General features: G+C 31.3%; 2 protein-coding genes across 6 annotated transcripts; one reads left to right on the plus strand and one right to left on the minus strand.

The window, feature by feature from the left end:
* The first annotated feature begins 1,195 nt into the window (after positions 1-1,195).
* Uck (Uridine-cytidine kinase) lies at positions 1,196-12,957 on the plus strand. 5 transcript variants are annotated; one of them, XR_011395867.1, is made up of 9 exons: positions 1,197-1,439; positions 2,159-2,224; positions 2,299-2,489; positions 2,571-2,716; positions 2,784-2,881; positions 2,986-3,034; positions 3,501-3,619; positions 9,349-9,471; positions 12,817-12,957. XR_011395867.1 is itself a non-coding variant. In XM_036373234.2 (8 exons), exons 1-8 carry the CDS (start codon positions 1,338-1,340, stop codon positions 12,921-12,923), a joined length of 897 nt encoding a protein of 298 aa, XP_036229127.1. In that variant the 5' UTR covers positions 1,196-1,337; the 3' UTR covers positions 12,924-12,957. The 5 variants fall into 5 exon arrangements, 4 of the variants coding, with proteins under 4 accessions (XP_036229127.1, XP_014085568.1, XP_014085569.1 ...); XM_036373234.2 differs by lacking the exon at positions 3,501-3,619 and having other exon boundaries at positions 1,196-1,439; positions 9,349-9,486; XM_014230094.3 differs by lacking the exon at positions 3,501-3,619.
* On the minus strand, positions 12,863-14,809 carry LOC106614299 (zinc metalloproteinase nas-1). The gene is made up of 2 exons (XM_014229976.3): positions 13,997-14,809; positions 12,863-13,277 (listed from the first exon to the last, which is right to left on the minus strand). Exons 1-2 carry the CDS (start codon positions 14,807-14,809, stop codon positions 13,179-13,181), a joined length of 912 nt encoding a protein of 303 aa, XP_014085451.2. The 3' UTR covers positions 12,863-13,178.
* Between the last annotated feature and the right edge of the window lie 1,172 nt (positions 14,810-15,981).

Below are 15,981 nucleotides of genomic sequence, written 5' to 3' on the forward strand. Positions count from 1 at the left end.
TGAAATTAATGTGGTAAAGAAGACATATAATTCATTAATGGAAGCTGCACGATTGCACAAATTAAGAAAATAAATACAATATTTTTCAATAAGTAAGTACTTATATTACTTAAATGCTAAGTAAACATTTTTAGAGTGAACATAAAATGTAATATAAACAACTGTTTCTGATCGTCTTACCTATATTTTGTAGTATGTTGTAGCTTCTCCGGATGATAAGTTACTATTTACACGCACATTTTTAGTGTTTTTATTATGGTTCTTACAACGCAGTTGAGTCTTGAGGTCAATTCAACCTCAATCGAATTTACATCTGCCGAACATTATATAATTCACATATAACTTCACAACCCTCCACCGCACGAGGACCCTCATCTTAGTCTTTTCAATTACAGGTATGCGAATAATTAAAAACAAATGCAATTTATTTGATTCAATCTAAATTAAGGAAAGTATTACCGCGTGAGACAGCTGTACATGTATGAATCAGAATACTATTTTCCAATTGGAGTCATTTTATTTGAGTAATATCCGTCACTTTATGGTAAGCAATCGAGAACGAAACTCCTGCTTAAAATTGACAGTCCGCACCAATGTTTTGTTGGCTACAATTGGTTCTTAAAGCAGATAGATTTAATTAAAACCTTTGAATAAAAAGTTCAGCTATCTTCCTTAAACACAGTAACCAACAGCCGGAAGGAATTCTAGAAGTTTTATTGCACGGTTATTAAGCGGCTTCTTTACCCGAAGCCAAATAAAGAAAGTCGTAAGCACATACAAATGATCACATTATTGTTGCTTTTATATGCACCAACATTTTTTCATTATATGCAACAAAATAAACTTTAATTAGAGACAAAATTAAATAAATTACGCATTTATAACTCATGAAGAAATTTAAAAGATTTATTGCCTCCAATTTTGGCAGGAAACGGCATATTTAGTGCAAAGGTACAGGGCTGCATGTATAAATAAAAATTTTAATTCTGGAGGATTTTTTAACATTAAAAGAAATGATTTGATGATCAGTTGTGCAAACGCTTTTACATTTCATTTACGCATAATTTACATTTAACAACAAAGTTTATTAAGCATTCTTTTTGTTAAAACTTTACTAAGTTAAGCTAATGGAATTCTATTGTATAAGTGGCAGCACAATATTTTGTTTACATTTAGCACAAAACCGGCAACACTGTACGCAACAGCTGTTTTAATCTTTTACACAATGCGGTTGTATGAATAAAAAAACTGCAAAGTCTTCGACACTAAAGTGAATAATATTAAACTGTAGTTTACAAGTGTAATTTGTGCTCCAACAGAAGCTCCATAAAGGCATAATGGATATCGATAATACTCTACTGCTGCCGAATAGCGAACACAAATCTGATATAAAGACACCATTTCTGATTGGTGTAGCTGGTGGAACTGCCAGCGGAAAAGTGAGTATACAAAAGGAGCCGTTGTCGCAAGGGTGCTCTTCCTAAACACCCGGAAACTTTATTTTTTATAAATTGTAGGGAAGTGACTGAAAAATGTTGTGAAAAAAATGGGTAAATGTATAGTTAAGGTCCCCCAACTAAGGTGGTATCAAATTTGTTTTTTTTTTAAGTCGTCTTAATCGTCCATACCATCAGATCGCGGCGCAAAAGAAATTGTGACTGTCACATTTCTTCAGTATATTTTTTTCATAAGAAAATGTTTAACACGCTGAACTGGTAATTACCGCTAAGTGATTTGAATTCTACAGAATTTTGTCGCTACAACAACAACAACTAAGTGACTTGAATATGTGATATGTGCAAAGTGTGTTAAATAAATTTTGAAAAATATACATAAATTATTGAAAAAATTTCCGCTAACGGATTTGTAATCTACGCGTCAAAATAAGACGATTTAAAAAAAAATCATTTTTGAGGCCTCCTTAGTTGGGGGACCTAAACTATACATTTACCAAAAAGTTCGTACATATTCATACGTATAAGTGGACGTTATGAGCAGTATATGTATGTATATCAGAACAATTTTAATAAGCAACGTTTAAGAAAGTACAATATCCAAGTATTTTGTGTTTGCGAATTTGTTTGTTTTTAAATCTTATATTACACTTCAAAAGAAGCTGCTGAAGCAAAATATTTATATTGTATTTGTTTACTTGCAGTCAACAGTATGCAAAAAAATCATGATACAATTAGGCCAAGCCGACATGGATCAAGCGCAACGACAAGTATAGTATTTATACAACCATATGATGTTTCTCAGGGTTACTTTATTTAATTTTTTTATATTTGGTTTATGTAGGTTGTCACCATAAGTCAAGACAGCTTCTATCGTGAGCTAACGCCCGCAGAGAAAGTGAAAGCGAGGAAGGGTCTCTTCAATTTCGATCATCCTGATGCATTCAATGAAAATTTGATGTATGATACGTTGCAGGAAATATTAAAGGGCAGAATAGTAAAGCTGCCCTGCTATGATTACCGCTCAAATTCGCTGTAAGCTTTTACATTTTTAATGCTGATTTTATTTTACTACATCCCATATGTATTTAATATCCTATTTCACTTACATGGCAGTGATCATGAGAATAAGCTAACAATTTATCCGGCTGATGTGGTATTATTTGAGGGTATACTTGTATTTTATTTCCCTAAAATACGCGACCTTTTTCACATGAAGCTCTTCGTTGATACAGATTCTGATACGCGTTTGGCGCGCAGAGGTAACACTCCTGCATAGATAACTAAAAATTAACTTATATAGCATATTTTGTGTTAACAACTATATAGTGCCGCGTGATATCAACGAACGTGGGCGTGATTTAGACGCAGTGCTGACTCAGTATATGACATTCGTCAAGCCTGCCTTTGAAGAGTTTTGCTCACCGGTAAGTAGTTTCTCTGGGAGCGTTCATTCACACGCACAAATACCATATTGGTGCAAACAATTTACATTTATTTATAATAATTGCTTATTTTTATATATTTATAGACTAAAAAATTCGCAGATGTAATAATACCGCGCGGTGCTGATAATACTGGTAAGTAATATTTTATATTGTCTGGTTTTGTTGTTGTTTTCTGTTTTTAATTATTTTCTTATTTATACCAATGTATTTGACAATCGATAACAGCCATACTATGTCCATATATACATATATATGTATATGTAGCATTTAGTTGCGCTTCTTCGGTTGTTGCTATGTTACTTTATAAAACTACTAAAAGATTACGTAGTTTGTTATAACGCTATTTTTAACCTTTTTCTTAAAAGCTTTTATTAATATATTACAAAAACAACACAGACACTACAATATTGCTAGGTCTAAAAAACCAAAAAAATAAAAATCACTTTATTTTTTTTAATCGTTGTTGTTTACCATTTTTTTAATCGTTTGAAATTGCACTAAGCGAAAAGAAAGTTGTTATTGTAAAAAGAAAAAAAAACATATTTAGTGCTTGATTTCCACTTTTCCGTTTTTTTGTTACTTGTTATATTTCTTACAGTTGCCATTGATCTCATTGTACATCATATCGGAGAAATTCTTAGACCCGGCGGCAGCACTAACAACTTAAATGTCTACTCGTCCGTGCACACAGCAATAAATAATACAGCTGACGGCATGGTGCGCGAACACTAGAATTAAATAGACAAACAATTAGGCAAACCAAAATAAATACAAATACATACATATATCTTATAATAAGTTAGGATCAAAACGATTGGCAAATTAATTTTGCGAGCAAACATTTACATACGAACACACATACATGCATACATACCGGGGCACAACTGTCCATGTGTCTCGTTGAATAAACTCGAGAATGTGCTAAGCACACTATCAGCACATTTGAAGTTGAAAATACCAAAAAAAAAACTTGCCGCACAATATAAGAAAATAGCCGTCTGCAAATTAATTAACAACTGTGCTGTCTTTCCTTTTTGTAATTTTCATAGCATTAAGCTTAATGGTAGCTCTAGGCAAAATATTTGCGAGTGTATTGTTTTCTCAGAAAATTAAATGAATTATTTCTGAATTGAATAACAAAATGTATATAATAAAACTTTTTTTAAATTAATTAATAAATATTAAATTATTCAAAATATAATTGCGAATTTGATAATTCTAAAATTTTGCATCAAAAATTAGATCTAAAATTTTTGCCTTGGAATTAAAAATTGAAAATTAATGTTTAATCCAAGGTGTTAAAAATAAAAATTTGAAATTAAATTGGATTGAATTAAAAACTAAATTTTCATTTCTATTTTTTAATTTGAAAATTTAATTGGATTGAATTAAAAATTTAAAAATATTAAAAAATTTTTTTTTGCAATTTTTTATTTTTAATTTGAAAATATAATTGGATTTAATTAAATTTTCAAATTTTTAAACCAACATCTTTGATTAAAAATTTAATTTTCAATTTGGCGTATTTCAAATGCTTACACTCTATCTATTCACACTTTAAAAAAGTATGCAATTTTATTTAATTAGCTTAGAAATAAGAACGCAGTTAAATCATTTTGCCGTTCATTAACCGAAACAAATACACTTACTCGCTAAGATGAATACATACTTTAATGATTTTAAGCGTATTTTAACAAACTTACATTTCAAAGCATTTAAACATAATTTGAATGTGCTATTTTTCTATAAGCATCATAAAAATATATCAATATAATGCCTTCAAATGATGAAAATATTAACAAAAGAAAAACTTTTAGCATAACAAATATTATTAATATTACTTCAAAAATAATTTACACTTCAAAACTTTTATTTTCGTACTTTTCGCACTTTGTAGGCGCAATATGGATATTTTTATAAACCTTTCATATAGACTCAATGTTTCTGAATTTGTCTACTGAGTTATCATACATATCTAAGTAATATAAAAACTACTAATATCCACTTTCTAAATACATACCTACATATGTATTAACATTATATGTCGAAAAACCAAATGTGCACTTTATAAATATTTAATTGCTATAACGGCAAAGCTTTCAAAACGAAAAAAAGCTTAGAATCGCACTCCACAAATTTAGTTCCGCTTCAATAAAGTATTTATTTAGTATTAAAATGCAATTTATCTAGTTCATTTTTATATGGTTTATAATTTTTGAACTTCTTGGGTAGTAAATTAGTGTTTGGCTATAAAAGATTTATGCGAAGAACATTTGTTTTGCAGCTTTCGTTTTTGTATGGCAGCAAATTAAGCGCGTGGTCATACTCACTTGTTCAGAAGTTTAAGTTTCGTAGATGATTTTCGAAATTATTTTTCTACGAAACCCTGCATAGCAACCTTCTGTAGAAAAACTACAACGAATTAAAATCGTTTGTTGCTTCAAATTTAACAAAATGTTAAATTATTTATTTTACTAAATGCGATTTATTCCGAAAAAGTTTTTCTTGGGATTACTATTTCAAGAAAATCACAAGGAATTATTACTTTTTTCTCATTATACTTCAGAAAATTAATAAATTACTGTTTAGTGAAGCTGGCAACTTATATTTTAGTAGGAAAAATGTATTTGCATTGCAATTTAAAGTTTAAAAATTTTTTTTTTACAAATTTTTTTAAATTTTAAATTTTTTTTATGTTTTTTTTATATAAAAAAGTAAAGTTTTTTTTAATTTTTTTTTTTAAATAAAAGAGTTAAAAAGTTTTTTTTTATTGTTTTTTCAATAAAAGATTTAATAATGTCTTTATATGTTTTTTAATAAAAAAATTAAAAGTGTTTTCATATTTTTACTAAAAAAATTAAAAAGGCTTTTATATTGTTTCCAAGAAAACCAAACTCGAAGGTCATTAATTTTTTTTTTTATGAAATAAAAAGTAAAATAAAATAAGCAAGTAAGGAAGGGCTAAGTTCGTGTGTAACCGAACATTTTATACTCTTGCAACTTTGCAAGGCCGAAAGCCGGGGACTTACTTTCAGGCGTTGGCAAAACTTTATTTTAACACGAAGGGGGGATAAGGGAAGTATTGACCCGATTGTACTCATATTTGGCATAGTATTATCAGGAAAGGATATCAATCTCTCATATTGATACTTTCGATAAAAAGCTCGCAATAGGAACTGGGGTCCACATAATCGGTATCTGGAGGCTGTAATAGTTGTAATCCGATTTTGACTATTTTCAGTAAACAGGTGCCACATCTTTAAAGCACTATTCCTGCAAAGTTTTATCTCTTGATGCCACGCCCATTGTCCAATTGTGGTATTAGCTCCTATAAGTTTAATTGTAACATCCTATGTGTAAAATTCAAAGTCTCTGACTTGTTTACTTAATGAGTTATCGCCCTCACCCTTAGTAGTTTCCAACATAACCGTTATATATGGAGTGTGCGGGGTTATAATCCGATTTCAACCATTTTAATACTGTTGTTGTTGTTGTTGTAGCGGCAGAATTCTGCCGAGTTGACAATCCTTGACCGGAATAAATCCGGGTCCGTTCCGGTTACGTAGACCCGACTGTCGTGGGAACGGATTTTAATACTGTCGAAGGGGACGCTAAAAATAGTATCTCTGAGCAAGTTTCGTTAATTCAGCTTAAGTGGTTCGGAAGATATGTACATTAAACCTATTAGGTAGCGGGGCCCCGCCCCAAACCACAGGTGCCACTCACCACTGTAATCCTCTGCACCAAATTACAGTTCTGTATCTGAATTTGGAGCTTAGTTATAGCACTTTATAGGGTTTCGTTTAATGGCGTTTTGTGGGTGTGGCAGTGGTCCGATTACGGCGATCTACGAACTCTTCCTTTTTTGCCAAGGAACACATATACAAAGTTTCATCAGATATCTCAATATTTACTCAAGTTATTGTTTGCACGGACGATCGGACAGACAGTCAGTTACTCGGATTTCAGCTTGTATTGTCACCCTTATCATTTATATATACATAACCCTATATCTTTCTCGATTAGTTTTAGGTAATACAAGCAACCGTTAGGTGAACAAAACTATTATACTCTGTAGCAGCATGTTGCAAGAAAATAAAAATTTATGTCCGGTCGAAAATCAAAAGTAACGATAATTCTTTTTTTCCGAGTTAAGACCGTTTCTTAAATTTTTACTAAAAACAAATATAATTAAGGTAAAAAAAAAATTTAAATAATTATTCACAATTTTAAAGAAAATATTGGTTGATTTGCAGGGGTCTCCGATAAGGGCAATATGATTAAAAAAAAAAAAAAACTAATTGTTAAGGAAATTCAAATGTTTTTCATTTAATGTAAAGTACAATCGATACAATTAACTTCTGAATATAACATCATTCAAATGGCCTTCACGATCTCTTTTGCAGGAACGAATTCGATGATCTTTCTCCACTAAATCAAGTCATTTGTCATGAATAGCACGTTGCATGTTGACTTCTAAGGCTTGAAGAGAGTCTGGTTTATTGCTAAAAAACCATGACTTCAAATAACCGCACAAGAAGTAGTCTAATGGGTTTTCCTTAAAAGCACTGAAAAAGGTCATATATTGAAGGATTTTTTTCAAGATTAAAGCAAATATTTGGGTTTAGTTTTAGAAATAGATCTGAAGTAAATCGAGAAAAAGAGTTGCTAATAAAATGTTAGTTACTCAATAAATTGACTGATGGTATGGCTAAGTTTGAGGTAGTTTCATGAATTTATTATTCTTCTTGGAGGCCATTCAATGCCACAATTTCTTGAAATTTTCGAATCTTCAAACTTTACTCGCAATAATTCGTTTGTTGCACGTGCTGTGTGGCGCATAGCCCCGTCTTGTTGGAATCAGATGTTCTCAAGATCAGCTTCTTTCAATTGCGGCCATCAAAAGTTGGTTATCATCAATCTATACCGCTCTCCATTGTCACTAACGGTGGCACCAGCTTTATTTCGAAAAAAGTACGGACCGTAGATTCCACCAGACCAAAAACCTCAACAAACTGTCAATTTAGGTGAATGTAATGGTTGTTCATGAATAATTTGTGGATTTTCTTCGCTGCAGAATCGACAGTTTTGTTTATTTACCGCACCACTCAGATGAAAGTGAGTCTCATCGGAGATGATTTTCTTAAAAAAAATGTCAATTGGAGCACGATTATTTTGATAATAAAATTTAATAATTTTTAAACGTTGCTCTTGCTTATATCGTTCCATTATGAAATTGTAAACAATACTGAATACAATAACAACAAATTACAAATCATGACATATAAATGGCTGAAACGACACTTAAAAATCATATCATCCCTATTGGAAAACCCGATATTTATGCTTGTTGCTCAGCATTTTGGCTACATGAATTAAAGCTTAAGAAATAATGGGAAAAGTTAGTTTTATAGTTTTTTTTTTATCAAAAAAAGTTTTTTTTTGAGGTGAGTTATACTAATATAATAAAATAAATGGACAAATACCTGTTTTGCGATAAAAAAAAATCGTCTTTTAGTGTATTAACTGTATATATTGGCATAGTTAGGTATTTTTTTTCGATGTGACCGCCAAAATATTACTAAAATAATCATTTCCGTAACAGTCGGGTTCACGTAAACGATACAAACTTGGTTTCATAACCAGCAAAAGACTGGCAGTTAAGAAGCAGTCCCCAAAAACAATAGCAACGGCATTTCTATAGTACTACAAGAAATGATGTTAAGCTGGCAGCCATTTGTTGGTTATAAATCTGCATAAATTGAGTCCAATTGGTCGTGGTAGGATAACTTAAATTGGACCAGTCGCCCCATTAGTATATGATTATATTTTATAAAATCTATTTCATACATCAATTTGATATTTCATGTCAATGGAGAACTTATACTATTTATTTACTTTTTTTTTGTAATTTTTTGTAATATTTTTTTATAAATATAAATAGTAAGTTTATTATGCATTAACAAAAAAAATTTTCTTATTGTATCTTAATTTTGTTTTCATGATACTAAAACACCTTGTATTAAATTTTACTCAGTTAAGCTAGCCACAGTATTAAAAAATGTAAATTTTTGTGGGGTAACTAATTTATTTTTCAATTGTAGTAAACATATGGTAACTATAACTATAAGTAGTTTGATAATAAATAAAATAAACAAAATTGTATTATATATTAACACAAATTGTTGAAAATATAACTAGTGTTCACCCATAACAGACACATTTTAAGAAAGCTACGCTGTCTCCATAAAACCTTTTCCGAGGTAAGTCAACAGTTTCTACAAAGTATGTATGTGTTTATGGCTCCTTCAAAATTTTATTTTCATAGCTTTTTCGTAAAAATCAAAAAAAAAAAAACAGCTGAAAAATGTTTATTACTAACAACTTAAAATACATATAAAATATACACATATCACTTACAATTGTCTACGCACATTCTCTTCCAGTGGCCATTGATCTGATTGTCCAGCATATACGCGACTTCCTCAACAATCGTTCGCGTTACGGCTCATCGACCAGCATCTCAACGAATTGCACGAACGTGGATCATGAGCATGGCAATTTTAACGGTATTGGATTTAGAGGTACTGCTACTGCTGCCAGTGGCGGCGGAGGCAGGCCGGCTACTATTGATTGCAATGTGCGCTTAATACCGCCCCCACGTACTAACAACAGCAAGCATACGAAAGTCAATAATGCTGTGTTCTATATAAGACCGCATTAATGTATAATTTTAACAAAAACAATAACAATATTAAAGAAAGTACGCTGCTGTTTACTAAAGAAGACAATGTGATAACAATTTTGCTTGAATTCTGCTCATTAACGAAATTAATAATTTCAATTTGTTGCTTTCAAAGCTAATAATATATCTGTTGTAAACTATTATGCGCATGTGTTTGTATAAATATACATATATTAATTCTGTATAAAATTACTTTATAAATACTATATACTACATATATTTATAAGCACCAAAATATATAATATTTAAATGTTTTTAAGTACGCACGCTTTTGTTCAATTCACTAGAAAAACAAAACAAAAAATAAACTTCAATGTGCATATTATATTATACACAATTGTACTTCCGAGTGGAAAAAATATTTTTGAATTTTCTTCATATGCGAAAGTTATGCCATGCATTTATGCATTAATAATATTTTTAACATTTACCGTAACGAAACATACTAGTTTAATATTCATGAACGGTTTTGAAAAAACCATATAAATTTGCTGTAATATTTAAAATTAAATCAAAAATTTAAAAAAAAAATTCTGAAATCTTTAAAAATTTTACAGTAAAAAGTTTTAATCCAAAAAGCTCTTTAGAAAGAAGAAATATGAATACGTTTTATTAACTAAAGTTGTAAGCAGTATTTTTTCCAACATTTTTTAAATATTTTCTTTGGAAATTTTTATCAAATATGTATACATTTATGTATTTTATTTATAAATACTATATATTTACTTTTTTATTAACCAAAGTTTTATGCATTACTTTTTTAAAAACATTCTCTTTTAATTTTGTTCTTTGTAAAATTGTATCTATTATACATACATACATATATGTATATTATTTTGAAAAATATATTTTTTTCTTTTTATAGTATTAACTAAAGTTGTAAGCTTTTTCTTATCAAAAATATATATTATTTTCATATTTGCTTTGAAAAATTTTATCTCATATACATATAATTGATTTAATAGATATATTATTATTTATTTCTTTATGAATTCAAGTTATAAGCATTATTTTTCCAAAAATTATTATATATTTAAGACTTTTTTCCGATGCTGAAATTATTATGTTAAAGCGATCCACAAAATCTGATCTATAAAAAGCTAAATATTTTTGGGATTCCATAATAGAAAAATTGTTTGAAAAGTACTGTCTTTTAATCTAAAATGTTTGGTCAACGTTCTAACCTTAAAACTCGGTTGGTTTGAAATTTATCATTCTCGGCTCTTTAAAGCTGATTTTCAAAAACTTATAATAAAATATAAAAAAAAATATTTTGAAATTGATATATTGTTTGGAAAATAAATTTTCGAAATAATATTTTTTAACTTTAAATTGATTTTACGTATATACTTTTATATATGTCTATAGCTATTCAACGATCTTTGTAATATAATATAATGATCACTTATCTGAATCTATCAGATGTATTGCAAAGAAAATACCAATCTAGAAATTAAAATAAACAAGTAAGGAAGACCTAAGTTCGGGTACCGAACATTTTATACTCTTGCAACTTCATTATATTTAGTATTATATCATTTCACATATTTTCGACATTAACATTATAATTATATAAATATAATATTATACGTTCGGTTAATTTTGCTAAGATATCTTACATATTGATCAATAAATACCGTAAAAGGCCAACCGGAAGTTAGAAAACCTTTTATAAGGTATATGTTAGACAGGTGTAGTATTCACCCGATTTTATCTATTTTTGGCATTACTACATATTATTAACAGAAACAACTGCGCTCCGAGTTTCATTAAGGTACCTCATACCATCAACAATATATAAAAAGTCAACAGGATATTTGAAAATCCTGATATTAGTTATATAGCAGCCAGGGTAAGTGGTTTTATCCATTTTAGGCACAAAGATACACTGTAGTTTGAGATATACGCTCTCTCAGTTTCATTGGCTCATATATTTTCGGTTTAAAGCCAACTGGAAGTTCGAAAATCTTTCTTTTAGGTATATGGGAGTCAATTGGACCCATTTCTGATATACAGACATACTATTATCAGAAAAAAATTCTATCCGAATTTCAATAATACGGATATCTCAGATTGACAGACATTTTCGGTAAAAAAAAAATTGTCATACGCACTGGAGTCTACATATTCGATATCTGGAGGCTTGATTTCGATATATTCCGCGTATGTGCGAAGTTTTTTCCTGAAATATTCATTTTAGTACCGTTATATGGAAAGTGCGCGGGGTTATCATTCCATTTCACCTATTTTCACACTGTCGTACGAAGTGCAAATTCGGACGATTTGGCTTGAATGGTTTAGATGATATATAAATTTAACCTATTGGGAAGTCCCCACTTCCCCCCCAGCAACTTTATTTTTTATATTTTCAAACCTCAAACGCATTTTGTGGGGTGACAATGGTGGATTTACGAAGTTTCATCGAGATATTTCAATTTTTACTCAAGTTACAGCTTGCACAGATAGATTGACGGACAGACCGTCGCTCGAATTTCAACTCGTCTCTTCAACCTGATCATTTATATATACATATGCATATGTAACACTATATTTTGCTGGATTAGTTTTAGGTGATACAAACAACCGTTAGGTGAACAAAACTACAATATTTTACTCTGTAGCAACATGTTGCAAGAGTATTAAAATTGTGCAGTAGACAGACGAATAAATATTTTTGGCAGGACAACATAAGTTAAGATTAATTTTTCACTAAAAATTGTATTGTATAACTTTTTTAAAATGTCAATCTCAGTTTTTTGCACTTATGCTTTTTTATGTTTTAACAGGCATTTTTTATTTTTGAGTGCAATCCATGATTTTTTTTACTAATTTACTTTCATGTTAAAGCAAATAGCCATTAACTACGTATTTATATAACTGTAAATTTTTGACAAAACAACATATAATATTTGATTTAAGTAATTTAAAATAAATTTGGGCTTTCATAGTCAATGGCGCTTAAAACAAAGATTTGTGTGGTTATTTGGTTGAAAATAGTATTAGACTAGCGCCATTTGCAGCTTGCGAAGCAAAAAAGGCTAAGTCAAAGTAGGTTGTTTTGTCAAAATATCACGTTTTCCTATTTTTTTCAAATAATTTATTATTTTTATAAGTGTATTATCATTTTTGTTACAAATTAACTCTCTTATTTCTCTTATTGTGAAAAAAGATCCCGATTCATTCATGGCCATACGCCGTTATTCGTCACTCTGCAACGAACTCAACATAAAGGATAATGTCTACTTTGGCAAACATCAGAATATAACGCACCATTAGAAGAGTTCGATAAGAAAACAAAAACAAAAACAAAGCATATCTGACTAAGGCAAAGTTAAAAGAGGCGATGTTTATGTTTACAAAAAACTTAAGTAATATAAAAAAATATTTTAAAAAGTATATGTACATATGTAGGTACATACATACGTATACGAGTATACTTATGAAGAGTTGCATTCGTTTATTTGAATTTTCGATTGTAGTTATAGAAATGTAATAAATAGATATTTTAATAAAAGAAAATCCATTAATTCCTTACTGTGGTCTGCATTTGTACATGGCATTCAATTTTGTGATGTCACCTTTGGAGAAACCGTTACGTTGGCCCATCAAGCTCGAATCACTCGTTTGTTTCTGTAATTGTGAAAATGGATCCTTTTTACAGTCAAAATATTCCGTTACATTTTTCATTTACTATAATACCCCGTAGATACCAAAAAAAATTAATCGATTTTTACGAAATAAACTACGGACTACACTTAAGAATATCCAACCTACATTATCATTTATGGAGGCTGCCCCCCAAGCAAATTGTACAAGCCCGTAAATATATGAGAAAATTAAAAGCTGTCACCCCAGTCATGGCCTCTCTTCGACCTCTTCGAAGTGAGAGCGTCACAGTGGTAGGAAATCTCCTTCGAAAAAGCACTTGGTTATGTTCTAGAAAGATTCTTAACGCAGTATTAAAACAATTGAATGGTTGAAAAACCACCCTTTCTCCATTTAGCTGAGTTAAACTCCCATTCAATGTCTCACGCCTAAGTACTGACAGATTTTTTAAAATTTCTGCGATGACAGGCGAGAATAAGTATCGGAATCACTTTACCAGTACATTTATTTCCGGGGTAAAAAAGCGGATTAGAAAAAAAATTATTTTTCCATTATGTTTGGCGCTATGTTGACGGTTAAACAGCTTCTATGGAAGACGGTCTGTAGAAAGTAAATAATAAAAGAAACTACGAACTATTTCACACTTTGAATCCCTATTCAAATCATATTCTGTATATAGAACGGTAACAGTCTCTCTCAACTCCCCGAGCACCTTTTTTCCAAACAAAATTGCCTCAACTTACCAGTGCCTCAATAGTTGGCTTGCCATTCTTCGAGAAACTTCTCATCGAGTAATGCATAACACTTGCATAATCATATGGTACACCATAACTGTATTGCTCCAGCGGAGAACCCTTCTCAAAGTTGACCAACTTGCCATTCTTAACATTATGACTCAGCACCCTTATATAACTATCGCGTTCGGGTCGATTGTGTTCATGTAAGAAGCCGAGTACGTGCATCAATTCATGAATCGATGTGCCAGGCTGACGGAAGCAATAACCAGGCTGCAAATTCAAAACTTGTTTGCCACCCAATCGACCCAAACTCGCCCAACAGCCGGTGCTATCGCCCGTTATTACAACATAATCGCGCTCATTGGTGCGTGGTTTGAAGCGTATGCACGTTTTACTGTGATACTCCTTGAAGGCATTATTAATCACCGCCAATTCTTGCTGACTAAAACGCCCATATATCTCATAGGGTACAACGCCTCTAGGCCAACGTGCGCTATATGCTGTAAGACCATTGCGGTATATGATTTTTTTGCCACGCGGTATAAGCAGATCGCCCTCTAGGTAGGGACCGAGTTCTTCTGGATTTAGCATTGCGTCCGCGTCGAGAATGGAGAGCTTCTCACCAGCCGTCTTGTCGGGTTGGCCGAATATGCGTTCACCGAAACGCGTTAGATCAATTAGACCCTGCTTATCGATAAATGCGGTGGTGACATTTTGAACCGGTGTACCTTCCAAGTTTGTAGCGGAAAAAGTTAAAAGCGCTACTGCGTAAAATATCAACATGACTGCGGATGAGCTGATCGTGAGCTTGACTGACATTGCGATTGCTGGCTTGCGCTTTTATACTGGCGGAAGTCAACGAGCGGTTGATAAGAATGGCGCGACCTTTCAAGTGACATTTTACGAAGAACCGTTATAATCATACATTTTCAGGAACATTAAACCACTTCATTAACATGGGAATTACACCAAAAATAATCTATTTTATAGCCTTGGTATTATAAGCAGGAAGAATTTATGCGTCGCCATGCTTTGGACGTTGTTAAGTTGATTTCTTACAACTACAATGTGAGTGTTTACGTGATGTATGTGCTGTCGAATGCGATTTTATTAACACAAAGACATTGAAAACTGCGTGTGAGTAGAGTAAAGCTAGCTTGTTCGAACCGACTTTTTCAAACAGTATTTTAAGAATCTTAGGGTCCGCAGGCTCATGATCATTCATAGATATTAGCTCACCTTAAGCCATCAGTTGCTGACCACAGGCTTGAGGACGCCAAGGGCAATGCAGAAACTTAATTAGTAAGGCTAGCTACAGCTTCTGAGGCAGCCAGACTGTCACTGTAGAAACTTAAGATATTGTCTTTCATTTTATTTTAATGTTTAATTTTGGAATAAAACTTTGTACAAATAGTGCCTTTAATGTAGTCTATCTGTCGTCTAAGAGCTTTCGAAATCGAACTACTCAAGTCGGCAGATACTAAATAGGTATGTGGACTTCAGTGTTTATGGTTGACCTTATATTGAAAATATCGGTAAATGTCGGAGTTAACTTAATGGTAGGATAAACCATTGTTTGATGGAGAAAATGTGTAAATCGTTCGACAAATTATTCCCGCACCCATAAAGGGTTTTCGTTATATGCCGAATATGTCGGTCATGCCTTAAGGGGTTACATGGATTTTCTCCAGTTAAAAACGGCATATTTTTAATCATTTGTTTGTTTTCATATAAAAAATGAAATAAAACTAAACATTAGACGCAGGAAAAACAAAAAAGGTAAAAATTTTATTTTTGGCAGATGTTTCTACAAAAAAAATTAAAATTTTTGGTGAAAATTTCTCCACGTTTTTTTTTACCAATGTATATATCTGTAATTGAACAAAAATGATCCCTCTTCAAGAGCTAGGAAATTATATCTCGAACACCTGTGTAAAATTTCTATAAGAACGGTTGAGTAGTTCGCGAGAAATCTTGGCAACCGCCTTTGA

The sequence above is a fragment of the Bactrocera oleae genome, chromosome 2 (assembly GCF_042242935.1).
Source record: "Bactrocera oleae isolate idBacOlea1 chromosome 2, idBacOlea1, whole genome shotgun sequence".
NCBI lineage: Eukaryota > Metazoa > Arthropoda > Insecta > Diptera > Tephritidae > Bactrocera > Bactrocera oleae.

What these genes read in the sequence shown, in the direction of transcription:
- Uck (XM_014230093.3), top strand. Translation starts at nt 1,338, where the DNA reads ATGGATATCGATAATACTCTACTGCTGCCGAATAGCGAACACAAATCT. An exon ending in GTGGAACTGCCAGCGGAAAA is followed by an intron (nt 1,440 to 2,158) that starts GTGAGTATACAA and finishes GTTTACTTGCAG; the next exon opens with TCAACAGTATGCAAAAAAAT. An exon ending in TTGAAGAGTTTTGCTCACCG is followed by an intron (nt 2,882 to 2,985) that starts GTAAGTAGTTTC and finishes ATATATTTATAG; the next exon opens with ACTAAAAAATTCGCAGATGT.
- LOC106614299 (XM_014229976.3), bottom strand. Translation starts at nt 14,809, where the DNA reads ATGTCAGTCAAGCTCACGATCAGCTCATCCGCAGTCATGTTGATATTT. An exon ending in AGCCAACTATTGAGGCACTG is followed by an intron (nt 13,278 to 13,996) that starts GTAAGTTGAGGC and finishes TCACAATTACAG; the next exon opens with AAACAAACGAGTGATTCGAG.